The sequence below is a fragment of the Hyperolius riggenbachi genome, chromosome 6 (genome assembly GCF_040937935.1).
Source record: "Hyperolius riggenbachi isolate aHypRig1 chromosome 6, aHypRig1.pri, whole genome shotgun sequence".
Lineage (NCBI taxonomy): Eukaryota > Metazoa > Chordata > Amphibia > Anura > Hyperoliidae > Hyperolius > Hyperolius riggenbachi.
Window position 1 is genome coordinate 251,851,734 of NC_090651.1, and position 13,723 is coordinate 251,865,456.

Sequence of the window (13,723 nt, forward strand, 5' to 3'; positions counted from 1 at the left end):
ACTCGCAAAGAAAACGAGGTCAATGGAAATGGGAGCACACAATAGACCTTCATTTTTGCCATCACTTTTAACTCATCATTAATATATACAGTCTCTGTTGTTCTGCGCTCAGAATGTCTGGCTCCAGCTCTGTCCAACCTCTGCAGCCTTGAGGCTTGTAAATTACTACAAATCCCAGCATTCAAAAACTACTGAAGCCCAAGAGATCAGCAGTACTGCCAGGCAACTGACATTGTTTAAATGGAAATAAAAATGGCAGCCACCATATCCCTCTTAATTCAGGTGTACTCTAAGCTGAATTTCAAGATACATTTTATATGCACGTTATAAACTATTTTAATCAATTTATATAAAAGTTTTTGCAAAATAAAAATATCCCTTGTGTGCCAAGAAAAAGATCCTTATTTCCCCCTTAGCAACCATTATCCCCCCCCCCTTTTCAGTGTGGGGAGCAGAATAGTGGGGGCAGTAAGGGAGGAGCACTTAAAGGGTGCACAATGGTAGGGGCACTAATGGGGAGCGTATAAGAGGGACACTAATGGCAGGACTGCATAAAGTAAAACACCTTTACAGAATCCACTATTATGGAAGAAACTATAACTGGCAGAGGCGTAACGAAAAATCACTGGGCCGCCCTCAAAACTTCCCCCCTCCCTCTTCCTCGCTTTCTGCACAGTTAAACTGAGAACCAATGTTATTCAATCAGCTAGTGCACACTTGGATTTGTTTTCCCAATGCAGATAAAAACTGACAGCAGTGAAACACTGCATGCATTATCTCTATCAATTACATTAGCTTTTGTGATAAAACATGCAGCTTATTACACTCACTCTGTCCATCTGTGGTGGAGCAGAACTGGCTCTGCAGACTCCTCAAGCATCACTGTAGTACAGGACTTGGGGAGAGGTAGAAAGGATGGGGGTAGAGCAGCGCAAGACCCTGCTGAACACTGAATAGGGACTGTCAACAAATCTTTGCCTGCAAAACTTTTTATGATTCCTTATCTGTGGCTGAGCAGATGCAGTCATTAGAACAATTGTGCAGAAAGTAGAACGTTTTTTCTCTCTCAGGATAGGTAAGAGAAACTTCTCCCCCCTCTCCCCCCCCCCCCCCCCCCCCACCCCATGGGGCCCTGTGCAGCTTTTGGGCCTACCTGCGACGTCCCTTTCAGGGAACTATAATTGGGAACTATAATTGGGATAAATTACAGCACAGTTTACATATTGTGTTGTTCCATGCCATGTGTAATGCATCCATGCCAGAGTATTCCAGCAGCATTATCCATTAAACACTTCACAGAGCCGTTTTCATTTTGAAAAAAAAAAGACATGTGGGATGGATGGAGAGTGAGAGGAGATGACCAGGCACAGGACAGAGGGGTTTCATGGGGAGGAGTAAAGGAAACTTGAAGTGAGCAGCATATGGAGTGACTCCTTGTTCTCTTTCAGAAAATGATTCTGGCTTTGGTGTATAGATGGTTGGACAAGCTGATTTCCGCTTTCGTCAACATTCGCGCTTTCCAAAAAGTGTCAATTTTCCAATTCTGTGAATTTCCATGGAAATTTGATTTTCTGAATTCCGAATTCTGCATGTTTACGAAAATTTTATTTTTTGTTAATAAAGTTAATCAAGTGTAAAAGTAAATATTTCGGAATCCGCTATTTTTTGCAGATGTAGGCTATTATGAAGACACCGTATTTCCGATTTGCAACTGTGGTAAAGTTCTGCAGTGTCTGGCCTAAAACTTCCAAGTTCTGTGATTGGGCTAAAATTTCCAAGTTACAATAATGTGGTATTTTTTGCAGAATTACGTTGTCTGTAGATTTCTGCGTGCCAATTTCCAAATACCGATTTCTGCCACGGTAAGCCCATTTCTGATCGGAAATCAGAAATCCACAGACATTTTCAGACCATTCCTACTTTTGTGCTGTTCACTACATTCAAAACAGGTCTGAGTCCCCTGCTTGTTCTTGGTGTGTGACACTGACGCCAGCAAGGTAGCCAGACAGTGGGCACAGATATTGGGGCTCCACTTATTTGAACAATGGCAACAAAGTTATATTGCTTACTGACGTTGAACTGCGATCACTGCCACTACTGCCCCCAATAATTGTGTTCAGATCATGGCGCTGTGAAGTGAATGAAAACGTTGTAGCTGAAATCACTAAAACACAATTCACAATCACACACGTAAAATAATTCATCAATTTGTTTTCTGTTTTTAAAGATGGTGAAGGAAATGCTGGTGATTTGTTTAAGGTAAATCTTCATTTACAACACAGTTTATATATTGTATTGTGCCATCCATGCCATGTGTAATGTATACATGCCAGAGGGGAATCTGCAGCTTTATCCATTAAACACTTCATAGAGCTGTTTGCATCTTGCAAAAAAAATAGCAGGGCCGGATTTACCATAAGGCACTGTAGGCACGTGCCTACAGGCGCCTGATAGTGGAGAGGCGGCTCACTCTCCTCCCCGGGCGCTTCCCTTTGCGAGTCCTGCTGAGAGCATAAATGAGAGGTTACTTATCCTGCTCTTTCCACTGACGAGATCTCCCTTCAGTCGGGGGCACCTTTAGCTACTTAATATTGAGGATATCTCTGGCTACCTAATGCTAAGGGACACCTGTAGCTACCTATGATGCGCAAGAGAAGTAAGGGAGAAGTGACAGCTGGGACAACCAGCACATTTGCAGAGCGGTTTGTTGGGGGTTTGTAGGTTCATTGAGGGTGAAGTCTAGGGTGCCAGGACACCTGTGCCTATAGGTTCCTGTGAGGTAAATCCGGGCCTGGATGAGAGAGTAAAAGGAGGTGACCAGGCTAGAAGACAAGAGGGGATTTATGGGAGGAGTGAAAGCTCACGATGTAATGGTATCTTTTTTAGCAATAGGGTTAGAAGTTTGAACTGGAACATTTGGGTAATCAGCAGCCAGTGGAGAGATTGACACAGAGGAGCAGCATCAGAGGAGTGAGAGGAGAGAATCAGAATCAGAATCAGAATCAGATTTATTTTGCCAAATACAGCGAGCGCCATATTCGGAATTTTTTGTGGTACACATGGCATAGGCATAGTACAGGTTGACAAGAAGCACAACACAGACAATTTACAATTGACGGGAACTGGGACATAGGTTAGTGTTAATCGTGCCGTACAGGAGCAGTCCAATAATAGTAATAATAATAATAGTAGTAGTAATCATGATGGTGGTGATGGTGGCCCCAGTGCAGACCCTGGGCAGTTGAGAGCTAACAGAGAGACCCCGCTAGGGCATGCCTGTGGGCGGGCCCGGTGGGTGGAGGTTGGAGTTAAGCAGCCGAACCGCTTGGGGGAAGAAGGTGTTCATCCGTCTGGTGGTTTTGCATGGTACAGACCTGTAGCGGCGGCCCAATGGGAGGAGCTTGAAGTAGCGACTGCCTGGGTGGGAGGGGTCACGGGAGATCACAGTGGCCCTCTTCCTCATCCTAGCGGAGTGGAGGAGATCAAGACGTGGAAGAGGGGACCCGATGGTTCTCTCTGCATCAGCTATGACTCTCTGCAACTTGTGTTTGTCGCTGGCCGTTGCGCCCGCGTACCAGACGATGACTGAGGAGCAGAGGATGGATTCTATAGTGGCAGTGTAGAAGCTGGTCAGCAGCTCCCTGGGCATCTCTGGATAAGATGGGCAGTAGGGTTCAGTGGGAATTAGAAAGGTGCCAGCCTGTGTTTTGGTGGGTTGTAGAGTAGGGTGAAGCATTTCTTGAAATGAGAAATAATTAGGTCATGAACAACAATGTTAGTAGCCTTTTGTGTGAGGAAAGGACAATTTGAGAAAATATTCTTGAGATGGAAATAGCAGGAGGTAGCTAAGGAGGTAATAATGGGACAAAAATGTTAAAGGGAATCTGAAGTGAAAATAAACTTTTGAGACAATGAATGTACTGTATGTGTAGTACAGCTAAGAAATAGAACATTAGTAGCAAAGATATGAGTCTCATACTGTTTCCAGTACAAACAAACAAACAAACAAACAAACAAACAAACACAGAACATTTATATCGCGCTTTTCTCCTGGCGGACTCAAAGCGCCAGAGCTGCAGCCACTAGGACGCGCTCTATAGGCAGTAGCGGTGTTAGGGAGACTTGCCGAAGGTCTCCTACTGAATAGGTGCTGGCTTACTGAACAGGCAGAGCCGAGATTCGAACCCAGGTCTCCTGTGTCAGAGGCAGAGCCCTTAACCATTACACTATCCAGCCACCTACTTACACTATCCAGCCACCAGTACAGGAAGTGTTAGGAAACTTAGGTTGTTGTCTATGCAAAAGAGCTGCTCTGAGCTAAGACATTGCTGTTTTCTGAAGCACTTATACATCAAAGAAACAGTGAAAGAGCTTCAATAAGGTTTTACTGCAGGAAAGTTCAAAGGGTCATTACCTCTGCTCTGTTTCATAGTTTAAAATACTGAGTTTATAAACTGCAAATATGACAGAATGATGCAATCATTGTTTTAAAAAAAATAAAACAAACAAAAACAAAACTATAGAACTGAAAATAAAAATGAGACTCTTTTATTTGCTACTAATATTTTATAATTAACTGTACTACACATACAATTCATTATATCACAAGTTTTGTTTTTTTTTTTTTGCTTCAGTGTCACTTTAACTGCATATCTAGACAGTGAGTGCAGAAAAATTAAGTTTGAGAGCCAAAATTCTTGGGTACATTCTTCTTCCGAGGCCAGTCTGTGTAGCATGGTAGATTAAATACATGAATCTTATATGAAGGACCCTAATATTTGGGTTTGGTGTTGGGTTGTGCAGTGGGATGGGAGCCAATCCATAATACACCAGTAGCAGGAAATGCATGGAAGGGAGAAGAGGTGTGGATGGAGACATTGAGATGACCTCTGTCCTCGTCCCCATACAGACACCTAGTTTGTTGAGGTACAGCATCTTAGTTTCTATCAGCACTGGTGAGTAAAGAGTAGAACTGAAACTAGGTGGTTTATTTACAGGATTCACCAACTCTCTACATAAGTAGCGTCTTCACTAGCCAGGCAGAAAAATAAAAACCAACAATCCACAACAGCCTAGATAATCTTATGCAGTCATGCAGTATCACAGTGCCATCTAAAGGCCAGCTGTATGAACACCACACACAGGGCTTGATTTATTCAAATCCATAAAGCTTTAACGACCCACAACTGAAGAAAACAAATCTAGCATTCAGCATTTAAAAAAAAAAATCACTCCCTCCCCCCTCCATAGAGCAGAACATGTTAATCATCACAGATCCTAACAGCAGGCTTGTAAAGTCTCTCAAAAAGTAAAGATGGACATGAGATGGCTTGCATGTAAATTGATTGAAAATGACATGCAGCTTCTTGCAGGCTGTGATTGGCCCTGTTCCAGTACAATGTGTATTGCATTTGCATGCAAATTTGAAGAATTATCATCTCATTGGAATGCCTGAATTATTACAATGGATAAATACTGGACAGCCAAAATCCCTTGACCGAGAAAAATATATTTATCACTATGGGAGGCTAGGTGGGTCTCAATGGGCTTTCAATGGTTCTCAGTCGAAAATATGAATTAGGGTTAGAAGGCATCGTGCAGTGATTACGCTATCATTAGGTAGCCTTTTTATAGTAATTCTCCCAATAGCACCACATCTGCGGTCCAGACAACGGGAGAATTGTGTGGAGTTAATAAATTAAACTGGCTCAAGAAAGTCTAGATAAAAACAGGACAGATGCTTACAGCAAACAATAAAATATATTTTACTTCACAGTGAATGGAGAGAAAAAACGATTGGTGATATCAGACCGATTTTTTTTCCTCCAAGTTACCTTGCTCAGTTTTTATGTATCTCTCGTATAATACTTGGTGGAAAACCAAAGGATCTATTTATGAGACTGCACAGAATAAACTGTTGTAATGTAAAGAGAAGAAGAGGGGAACCAGAAACATAGGAGTCAAATTCCAAGCTGCATAGGACCTCTGCGGGAGCGGTAGTCCTCGTAAAACGACTGTCAGGCCACTGCTTCTACCTACCCGCACTCCTCTCCCACGTATGTCTGTGCTGTGCTTTTAAAGTGTACCCTAGGCGATGTGTGGCATGATTAGATAAACATGTATATGTTTATGGGCAGCACGGTGGCGTAGTGGTTAGCTCTCTCGCCTTGCAGCGCTGGGTCCCTGGTTCGAATCCCAGCCAGGGCACTATCTGCAAAGAGTTTGTATGTTCTCTCCGTGTCTGCGTGGGTTTCCTCCGGGCACTCCGGTTTCCTCCCACATTCCAAAAACATACGGATAAGTTAATTGGCTCCCCCCCCCCCCAAAAAAAAAAAAAAAATTGGCCCTAGACTACAGTACTTACACTACATAATATAGACATATGGCAAAAGGTAGGGATTAGATTGTGAGCTCCTTTGAGGGACAGATAGTGACAAGATATATATACACTGTACAGCGCTGCGTAATATGTCGGCGCTATATAAATACTAAATAATAATAATAATAATATGTACTTTACAAAACATATTAATAACCAGAGTGTTTTAGGTGGTTTATTTTGCTGCTTCAAAGAGTTCATTTCTAGGCATGGAGGTGACAGCTTCTCTCTTGTGGGTACCTTGTCAAGAATATAGTAAACATCCCTGATAAGCAAATTACAGCCATAAAAGTTTTCCTGGCAGAATACAACTTCTGAGGGCAGGGAGAGATAAAATACATGAACTATTGACCTTTTCCAAACTCTCGGACACTTAATATGCTGCCACTGATTAGATACCATAAAACATTCAACCTACATTGTAAATGTTTAAATATTAAAAAAAAAAAAGGGATATGTAAAAAAACAAGTTACTTTTATAAGTAGGAGGATAAATATAATTGTTTATCTCATCAGTTTATTTTCACCTCGGGCTACTTTAACCAATTGATGGTTTAATAAAGCTTGGAATTTGACCCTTATGTGCCCGGTTCCCCTCTTCTCACAGAATATACTGCTTACTTTGCATTTCTTGCTCTAAAGTTAAAATAATTTTAGGTAACAAAGTTGGCTCAGAACTTTGTACACATAGAGCCACTAAAGTCAATGGTAAATTGTTTCTGGTCATTTTCAGTGTTAAACGAATGCCCTGTCAAATTATTTTATTAATGTTCAACTTTCTTACTATTGTTTTTTTTTTTATAACTTTATAGGAAAGAGCAAAACGTCAAATTCCAAAAACTGTAACCGTCACCACAATTTTGGTAATGTATTGCCACAACATTCATACGTAATTATAATTTCATCAGAACTGTTATTAGGGCTGGCTGTAGAAATCTGATGCACTAATACTTGGACATTTGTATTTGCTGTGGAAAACAGGAGCAGCCATTTGCAATGAAAGGTGAATCCGAGGCTTTGGAAGGATATGCTATTGACCTCCTTGCTGAACTTGCTCAGTCCATGGGTTTCAATTATACTCTGCATGTTGTGAAAGATGGGAAATATGGGGCCAAAGACCAAGAGGGGAACTGGAATGGAATGGTCGGAGAGATCATCAGAAAGGTCAGTGAGAAATGAGCATCCTTTCATAACTGCTCTTTGGAGATCCTGAAAACAGTAAAATCACAAATCTTCACACTGTTTGTTACAAGTAACTTCTGAATATGCACAGTTTCTGCCCCAATCACAGTGCCACAGGTGCTCTCAGGTAGGGTTATATTTACTTACGTACAGAGTATTACGGTATGTTGTGAAGCCTCAAGCTCAGTTCCCACTTGCGCTGGATGAGCAGGAGCAGACAGTGTAATGTCCACTCTGGTGGGTCCTATTTCTGAAATAGGAGCCATTCACTGTCCATTTAGCAATGAGCAGAGAGCGGACAAAAAAGGTCCGTTCTCCGCTCAAGTGGGAACACAGCCTTACTCATTCCTGCAGACAAGGGTCTCCCTGAATGACAGAGCTTTAGACTACTTACGTTTATTCCTGCATTGCCTCCCTGTTATCTTTTACACTGTATTCATGGAGAGAGAGAGAGAGAGAGAGAGAGAGAGAGAGAGAGAGAGAGAGAGAGAGAGAGAGAGAGAGAATGGAGAGTGTATTTATGGATGGGAAAGATCTTATCATTCTAGGGTACCCAGGGCAGGGCAACACTCAATTGCAGCTTTAATATCAGGCTTGAGAAGGTGTACTGGCAAACATAGGAGTATTGGGCAAAACAATAAAACCATCTGCCCTTCAGGGCATGAACCCCACAAGTATTTAGAGAAGGTGACCTGTGGTATCTAGCACCAAGACGCTGGCAAAGTGGAATTTCCATGTATCAGTCTTTTCTACCACATGCTACAAATATTTGATTAGACAGAAATCTGGGAAATTTGTAGAACAAAGAAAATGTGATGGCTGTGCTTACTACTAGCCTTTATGCAGATTAAAGATGGAGATTACATTAGTTTATGTAGTAGAATATTGTACTGTGTTAGCCCTTAGTTACATTCAGCTTTGAGAATGCGCAAGTACTACTTTTTTTTCTTCATAGAAGTTGTCAGTCATTTTTCCTTAGTCCCAGTTTTGGTACAGCCTTGACCTGTCCTATTCATTAAGGGAGGTTAAAGAGGTGAATTGGGAAGTCAGTGACGCCCGAGGCTAGTGGGACAGTCTGCAAGCACCATTATCTCAGTGACAGCTCTATTTCACAGCATTGTTCCCAGGACTATTTGCAGCCATGGACCCAGCTGCTTCAAGGCTTTTCTATAGTGAAGTCACACAGCTTCATCTAATATTTATTATGTCATTGGAAATCAAATTTTGTTACCCTTCTCTTGGGGATCTCCATCTCAGGGAACAATGTGATGACTATAATTTTATGTCTTCGATCACAAGGTTTACATCCCAAAAATATGTGTAAAATCACAGCACAAGGGAAGGAAAGTGGATGAAGGGGAATCTCTGGCATAGAAGAAAATTCATAACAAAATAAGCAATTACAAGTTTGTCTAAACCAGCAATAACAGCAACCTCCTCATATTATCTCCACAGCACAGGATCATTTGAATTGATTTTGCAAGTTTATGTAGTAGAATATTGTACTGTGTTAGCCATCAGTTAATGCATATAATAACTGGGAGAGAGTCTTAATGACGCAGTGATAATAAATATCCTCAGTCGAGTAGTCCACTACACTCGGATCAACACATTTGTGAAGATATTTTCTTGAGAAACCACATTAGATATTGATAATACAAAAAACTCTTTGGATAAAACCTGGTTGTCAATCATTCAATGAATCTTCAGAAACCTATATCAATGAATGAATCAGTTTATTGTGAAGATCCTATACTTGACGGTTTTTGGCAAGAGACAATATGACTCATAGCATGAACTTTGTTTGCAAATCTTTCAGGCAATGACACAGGTCTGTTTCAGGTCAATATTCAGTATTCAACTCTTCATCAGGCGTTTACAAAAAGAGTCTAGAAACAAACACAAAAACAGTAACTAATATGGAATATCCAAAAACCAAACGCTAACACCAAGAAAGAAGTGTGGTAAGAGGATGGGGCAAGGGTCGTGTCACAGGTCTGAAGATCAAGCCAATCACCCCGACAAATCCACGACGAAAAGTTGATTGTAAGATAATGTGAAAGACTAAGAGGACAGCAGCATAGAGATGGAGTGCCTTCCTGGAGGTGGTGAATATTACCTCAACGCCACCAAGAGGAAAAGAATCAGGACCCGCGTAACATATGCCAAAAATAAAGCAGTAGCATACCAATTGTCCCAGCCAAATTCTGTGTCTGAGAATATATGTAGGTAGAAAAAAACAGTCTTGTAAAAATAATACCTTTTAATGGCTGACTGATAAAGTTAAATAATGCAAGCTTTCTGGGATCTAGTCCCCTTCTTTAGGCATATTTCTAGATGTTAGCTGTAGTAAAACACTGATGCAGGGAAATAGCAAACATGAAGACGACAGTTGTGCTGGTTGCTGTTTAGCAGTTAGATGTCTGGTGATCAGCAGGCTGGAGCCAGTGAGCTTATGCAAGCAAACATGAAATCCAGCAGGTTTCTGAGTCTGAGAATAAAAGACTGAGGGTGTGAAGACAATGGAATAAATCCCTTTGTGTGTGTGTAGACACACACACACACACACAGAGTCACATTTGCGTGTTTTATATCTAGCCCTCCAATTCTTAGTTAGCAGACTCACCTTGTGGAGGCTCTAGTGGTGGTGAGGTGGCAATGATTTACAATGTTATGGCTTCATAATCATTGTGACGCAAAGAGCAGAGCAGAAGTGATAGCTTACCCATACTGTGTCCAAATGTGTAAAACCTGAATACTGGTAAACAGGGAGGGATAGGGATGCTTATACACTGATTGAAGTGCCACCAATCAAGTCTATTTGGGTCTGTGCTCAGATCTTGTAACTCTGCATGGATGACCAAATTGGTCATGAAGCAATTATTAGGTATTTCTCTTGTCCTTGTTGTTAGACCCATGACCCATATTCTTGCTTTTTCTTCTTTTCTTTCTAGGAAGCTGATTTGGCAGTAGCACCTTTAACAATTACTGTGGTCAGGGAGAATGCCATATCTTTCAGCACACCCTTTATGCAGACTGGCATAGGCATACTCCTGAAGAAGGACGCCACTTCTGGGGGTTCCTACTTGTTTGGCTTCCTGAGTCCATTCAGCAAGGAATTGTGGATAGGAATCATTGTATCCTACCTGATCACTAGCTTGTGTCTGTTCCTCGTTGGAAGGTAGGAATGGATTTGAATAAATCAAACAAAGATATTAATTTAGGCTGAAGATAGACGCATGAACATCATGTTCAACCTCTTGAGCAACCCCATATCTGAATCTAAAATAAGGAAAAGATTGAGGATAACTTTTTCTACCTAACTGGTGTAAAGTATCACCAACATATACCCTCCGACAACAAACCAACAAATGTTGGTTCAGATAATACTTTTCACTTTTGCAAAGAATCTATGTACGGTTAGACAATATGGTATAACCTGATCCAACATCTGTTGGCTTCATGTCAGCAGATCTGCTCCACAATGACCACTGGACCATGCCTCACTCACCCTGATATACACCTTGCAATTATAGCTGTGGATGCTCTTCAATGGAAAGTATCTAAGACCCTTTTTCAGAGCACATCTGTAGTAAGAGGCATATGGATTCTGCTATATTTTTTTTAATCTAAACAATACCAGCTGCCATTCGTCCTGCAGCGCTGATCTCTTTTGCTGCGGTAGTATCTGGAACACATACCAGAACCAAGCATGTGGGCTAGTCCAGTCAGATTTCAGTCAGAAATGCCTGATCTGCATGCTTCTTCAGAGTCTTTTGCTAAAGGTAATAGAGGCGGAGGATCAGCAGAAAAGTGCATTGTTCAAAAGAAAATAAATGTCATCCTTCATATCCCTCTCACTTCAGGTGTGCTTCAAGAGCAAGTATAGAATTTGCTCTTTTTCCTGTGGTAAAATATTCCACATCTTAGGTACTCCTACTGTAATTAACTCCAGTTTCTTCTTCCTGTGTCTATGGCTAGTAGGAAGCCAAAGCTGGCTTGCTATAAGGTACTCCAGGTACATAAAAGCTACTGTTCCCCTCTCCTGTTTACACCTCTCTGACTGTGCTGTCCTTGGCAGGTTTTGGTGCTTAATATGAATTATATATAAAAAGAGTGTTTGAGGGGGCCCAATGTAAAACTTGCCCTTAGGCCTATAGTTCCTTAACTATACCTCTGCCAGTCAATATTATTTCACGTAAAATAATCTGTTTTTTAGACGTGTGCTCGTCAGCTCACACAGCATAAATCTATACATTCAGGATGCAGCTGGACCCAAAAACGTTTTCCTGCTTGACTGACCTCTGATGTCTAAGTCAGCTCAAGATTCAAAATCATCTAGATTCATGTGACATTATTCATCAACACTCGGTAAAGTTCATTTTACATGAAATGCCCCGGACTCCAAGTTTAAGCTCTTGGCCCTTCAGCCCCTGACTGCCAATGATATGTTGTATATGTCACAACTGTATCCTTTCTTGACAGCCTGTGACATATGCTAAGCATCCTGCGCACTTGCAGGTTCACATCAGTGCTTTGACAGACAGTCAGGAGCCAGGAGAGAAGAAAATCACAAGCTCTCTCTGTATCTGGTCTTTGGTGACACACAAATGAGACATCGGGACTGCTCTGAGGACATGTTGTCTGTGAATATAGTCATACAACGGTGATACTCATTCATCTTTCAAAAATCGACAAAACAAAGGCAAAATTATATAGAAATGTAATAATTTGAGTCCATAAAGGAGTAATTATTATTACTGTGTATTTATGTAGCGCCAACTTCTTTCATAGTGCTTTTGGGTCAGAAAGGAAGGCATGTCAATAGCTTCCTTCAGAGGAGCTAACAATCTAATACCTACTATAGTTATTGTCTTGTGTCCCTATCATAATCTATGGCCATTTTGTGGGAGTGAGTGCAGGGGCGTAACTAGAAATCACTGGGCCCCCCTGCGAATATTTGGATGGGCCCCCCCCCCCCATAGGTGCCAAATAATCGTAATGGGGCAGCGTTTCACTGTAAATTAATTGTAAAGTGGGCAGCATTTTACCAGACAATCGTAATGTGGGCCAGAAAATCGTAATGTGGGCAGAGTTCACCAGAAAATCATAATGTGGGCCTTTAGAAAATCATAATGTGGGCAGAGTTCACCAGAAAATCGTAATGTGGGCACCAGTCACCAGAAAATTGTAACGTGGACAGCATTCACCAGACAATCGTAATGTGGGCAGCGTTCACCAGAAAATCATAATGTGGGCAGAGTTCACCAGAAAATCATAATGTGGGCAGAGTTCACCAGAAAATCGTAACGTGAGCAGCAGTCACCAGAAAATTGTAACGTGGACAGCATTCACCAGACAATCGTAATGTGGGCAGCGTTCACCAGAATATCGTAATGTGGGACAGAAAATCGTAATGTGGGCAGAGTTCACCAGAAAATCGCAATGTGGGCAGCAGTCACCAGAAAATCGCCATGTGGGCAGCAGTCACCAGAAAATCGCAATGTGGGCATCAGTCACCAGAAAATCCTAATGTGGGCAGCAGTCACCAGAATATCGTAATGTGGGCAGCAGTCACCAGAAAATCCTAATGTGGGCAGCAGTCAGTCACCAGAATATCATAATGTGGGCAGCACACACCAGAAAATCCTAATGTGGGCAGCAGTCACCAGAAAATCCTTATGTGGGCAGCAGTCACCAGAAAATCGCAATGTGGGCAGCAGTCACCAGAAAATCGCAATGTGGGCAACAGTCACCAGAAAATCGCAATGTGGGCAGCAGTCACCAGAAAATCCTAATGTGGGCAGCATACACCAGAAAATCGTAATGTGGGCAGCAGACACCAGAAAATCGCAATGTGGGCAGCAGACACCTGAAAATCGTAATGTGGGCAGCAGACACCAGAAAATCGTAATGTGGGCAGCAGACACCTGAAAATCGTAATGTGGGCAGCAGACACCAGAAAATCGTAATGTGGGCAGCAGACACCTGAAAATCGTAATGTGGGCAGCAGACACCTGAAAATCGTAATGTGGGCAGCAGACACCTGAAAATCGTAATGTGGGCAGCAGGCACCTGAAAATCGTAATGTGGGCAGCAGACACCTGAAAATCGCAATGTGGGCAGCAGACACCTGAAAATCGTAATGTGGGCAGCAGACAC

The 13,723-nt window shown here is 41.9% G+C and overlaps 1 protein-coding gene across 1 annotated transcript in view; it reads left to right on the forward strand.

The window, feature by feature from the left end:
• Nucleotides 1-13,723, forward strand: part of LOC137521440 (probable glutamate receptor) — an 81,644-nt gene that overhangs the window by 34,968 nt on the left and 32,953 nt on the right. The window contains exons 3-6 of the mRNA XM_068240690.1: nucleotides 2,228-2,259; nucleotides 7,192-7,242; nucleotides 7,361-7,543; nucleotides 10,516-10,742. Of these exons, the coding sequence (XP_068096791.1) occupies nucleotides 2,228-2,259; nucleotides 7,192-7,242; nucleotides 7,361-7,543; nucleotides 10,516-10,742 (493 nt within the window). The remainder of the gene's footprint in view (nucleotides 1-2,227; nucleotides 2,260-7,191; nucleotides 7,243-7,360; nucleotides 7,544-10,515; nucleotides 10,743-13,723) is intronic.